This window comes from Mastomys coucha, unplaced genomic scaffold, assembly GCF_008632895.1.
Source record: "Mastomys coucha isolate ucsf_1 unplaced genomic scaffold, UCSF_Mcou_1 pScaffold21, whole genome shotgun sequence".
Taxonomy (NCBI): Eukaryota; Metazoa; Chordata; class Mammalia; order Rodentia; family Muridae; genus Mastomys; species Mastomys coucha.
The window spans coordinates 140687259-140690580 of record NW_022196904.1 but is presented as its reverse complement, the minus strand read 5'-3'; the positions used below and the strand labels follow the sequence as shown (position 1 = coordinate 140690580).

Sequence of the window (3322 nt, the reverse complement as noted above, 5' to 3'; positions counted from 1 at the left end):
TTGGTGTTAGATGTTCTTAGTGTCTCTGACTAGAGCTTGTCCTGTCCCTGCAGCCCTGCAAGTCCCCTACGACTCGTGGGGCCTGTGCCTCCCAGTTGGCTGCTCTGGTCTTAGAAACTCACCAGAGAGAAAATGGCAGCTCTCACCCGAGTCTCTGGGTTAAGGTGCTCCCTGGAGGTAGGACCTCCACTTGCAGGGAAGGGACAGAGAAGGACGCTGATCCACCTCTGCCACTCGGAAGCTGAGAGGATCCTGTCCCTGCCGCCCTGCAACTCCCCTGGGACTCATGGGGCCCATGCCTCCCGGCTGACTGCTCTGGTCTTAGAAACTCACTGGATAGAAAATCCACCTATACAATTTTAATTCTCTTATTCATGTCACATTATATGATGCAAAGTTTCGTTTTTTCAACTATCCAAGACTCACAAACATAGTACTGAAGTTCAGTGTCCAGAAGCCATTGAATCTTTTGGAGTCATAGATATGGACTAAAATACAGAAGCATAGAGAGTCCACTATAACTTTCTCCAGTCTCTTGAGGAAATCACAGTATTGCATCAGCACAGTCATATAAATGTGTTTATAATATCCTGCATTTCTTGTGTAGTCTGTATTCTCAAGTCAGAGAAGAGGGTGCAAGAAATAATTATAATTGAAAAGTATCCAGGTAGTGGTGGCAGAAAGTTTTAATCTCAGCACTGGTGTGCCAAACATTGGAAGGAGGCCATTGACTCTTTTAGAAGAGTTGGAGGGAGGATTGAAGTTCCTGAAGGGGATAGGAGCTCTACAAGAAGACCAACAGGATCAACTAACCTGGACACTAAGGAGCTCTCAGAGGATGCGTCACCAAACAAAGAGCATAAATCACATCATCTTGACAGAGACCCCCTGTACACATGTAGTAGTTGTACAGCTCAGTCTTGATGTGAGGTCTCCAACAACTGGGGTGGGAACTGTCCCTAAACTTCTGCCTGTCTGGGGAAATCTGTTTCCCAATAGGGCTGTCTATCTGTCCCCAGAGGGAGAGGATATTTCTAACTGTGCAGAGACTTGTCGTGCCAGGGTGGGGGATACACAAGAAGACCCCACCCTCTCAGAGGAGAAGAAGAGGAAGAATGGGGGAGGGACAAGGACTTTTTAAGGGAAAAGAGTGAGTGGATAGGGATTGACATGTAAAATAAATAAATATTATTCAAGTTAGAATATTAAAAAAAATTATATTTAGGCAGCAGTGCACATACATTTAATCCCAGCATTCTGGAGGCAGATGCAGACTAATCTCCGTTAGTTAAATCTCTAGGTCATCCTTGGTCTAGAGAGTGAGTTTGAGGACAGCAAAGGTTACACAGGGACTCTGTCTCAAAAGCAAAACAACAAAAAAGTAATTTTGAATAACCTTTTTCTCTTTCTCCTTATACTATACAGTTAATGCCACCAGCATTGCCTGTGATGATGTTATATATGAAAGCATTATGTTCATACTGAAGTGTGAGGAAGAAATGAAGATAGAACTTGAGAAATACAATGCACCTCTAGAGGCTATTGAAGCAAAACTGGAAGTGAAGAGATATGTGGACCAGATGAGCTTTGAAGACAGATCTATAGTAGCAGACATACTCGTATGTCCTTTGCTTCATACTCTCAAAAGGCCACACAAGAAAATCCCCTCACGGCCGGGCGGTGGTGGCGCACGCCTTTAATCCCAGCACTTGGGAGGCAGAGGCAGGCGGATTTCTGAGTTCGAGGCCAGCCTGGTCTACTGAGTGAGTTCCAGGACAGCCAAAGCTACACAGAGAAACCCTGTCTCGAAAAAAAAAAAAAAAAAAAAAAAAAAAAAAAACAACAACAAAAAAAAAAAACAAAAGAAAATCCCCTCACATTCTCTGGGAAACATAAGTGTGTGGGGGTGGGGGAAGAAGACAGGACATCAATGATAGGTTGATAGAGGAATATACTGCTCTTCTGAGTTCAGTTATAAACAGTACCTGGGATAGGTGCCCCCCTTTTAGAGTTTTGCCGTAGATGCAGCACTCTCATGGTAATCCTAATAAGGACAAATGCAGCCTTACAAAGAAGGAGGATGCACGTCTAACTCTATTGTCAGTCTGCCAGGGGACCTCCTAAGGGTAACATCCTCACCATAAACAGACATTAACCCTATTGAATACTTTGGGAAATGTTGGTAAATAAAAATACCACAGATGGGAGGAAGGAAACTGAAGACAGCCTCTTTAAGAGAAAGTCATTGGCAGGATGCATTTCTCTGCCTCCTTTACTAGCCCTGACAGGATTCTGCAAACTTCCTACTTCTGGTATTTCTTACCCACTTCTTCTCTGAGTCTCCCTGGTTATTCCAGTGGAAGAAAAGTAGAGGTCACAATTTTAAATCTTTAGAGAAAGTTATGCCTGGGGAGCTGTGACCCAATCTGTCCATCCTGACCACAGAGATCAGCTAGGGATCTGAGCCATGCTGTTGCATCAATTCATAGTGAATTCGCCTTAATGTGGAAAGAGTTTCCACTTAAATGCGTTATTTAGTATCATCGCCTTGAGCACTCTTTGCATTTTCCCTTCTGTTTTTCCATTATGCCCTCCATAGAGTCTTGGTTTATTAACTTTTCTTGTCTAGGAACTTGCTGACACTCACATTTCTTCTCTTGATGTTTGTCTATTTCCAGGTAAAAGTTTTAGAGCAATGTGACTAGCACAAAGGTCTGGAATGCTTTTTCCTCTTTTTGAGTTGATTGGATAAATGAACTGATGTTCCCCTGTGAAATGTGAAGGTTTCAATGCCTTACATTAATAAATTACATTCATTGCATGATATTATCTGTCTGATGTTACCCTAAATCCTTGGACTTGCTCTGAGTGGGTTCTGATTTTTAAAACTTGCATTTATGTGATGGTAATAAGGTACAGATATAATCTCTATCAACATGACTATCAAGCCTGAGGACTAGGCATTGGAAACATGGTGTTTACTCAGTCATTGTCCTGCACTGCCCAGTATGTAAGTTTCTAATTTCTGTGATTAAAGAAAATGACAAAGATTAGTCTCTTCTTTTATTTGTTTACTTATTTACTATTGGTTATTTTATTTATTTACATTTCAAATGATATCCCTTATTCCTCTTCTCCCTCCCCCTGCCTATATGAGTGTGTGCCCCACCCTCCCATCCACTGCTGCCTCAGTAGCCTTGAGTTCCTCTATCATATGTCATCAAAGCTCCACAGGATCAAGGGGTTCCCCTCCCAGTGATGACAGATAAGGCAATCCTCTGATACATTTCCACTAAAGAGGTATCACAAGGTACCTCTTGTG

At 42.5% G+C, this 3322-nt stretch overlaps 1 protein-coding gene across 1 annotated transcript in view; it reads left to right on the top strand.

Moving 5' to 3' along the window:
• The window catches only part of LOC116101401 (prostatic steroid-binding protein C1-like), a 38696-nt gene extending 35991 nt beyond the window's left edge, over nucleotides 1-2705 (top strand). The window contains exons 3-4 of the mRNA XM_031384978.1: nucleotides 1426-1619; nucleotides 2679-2705. Of these exons, the coding sequence (XP_031240838.1) occupies nucleotides 1426-1619; nucleotides 2679-2705 (221 nt within the window). The remainder of the gene's footprint in view (nucleotides 1-1425; nucleotides 1620-2678) is intronic.
• The last annotated feature ends 617 nt before the right edge of the window (nucleotides 2706-3322 follow it).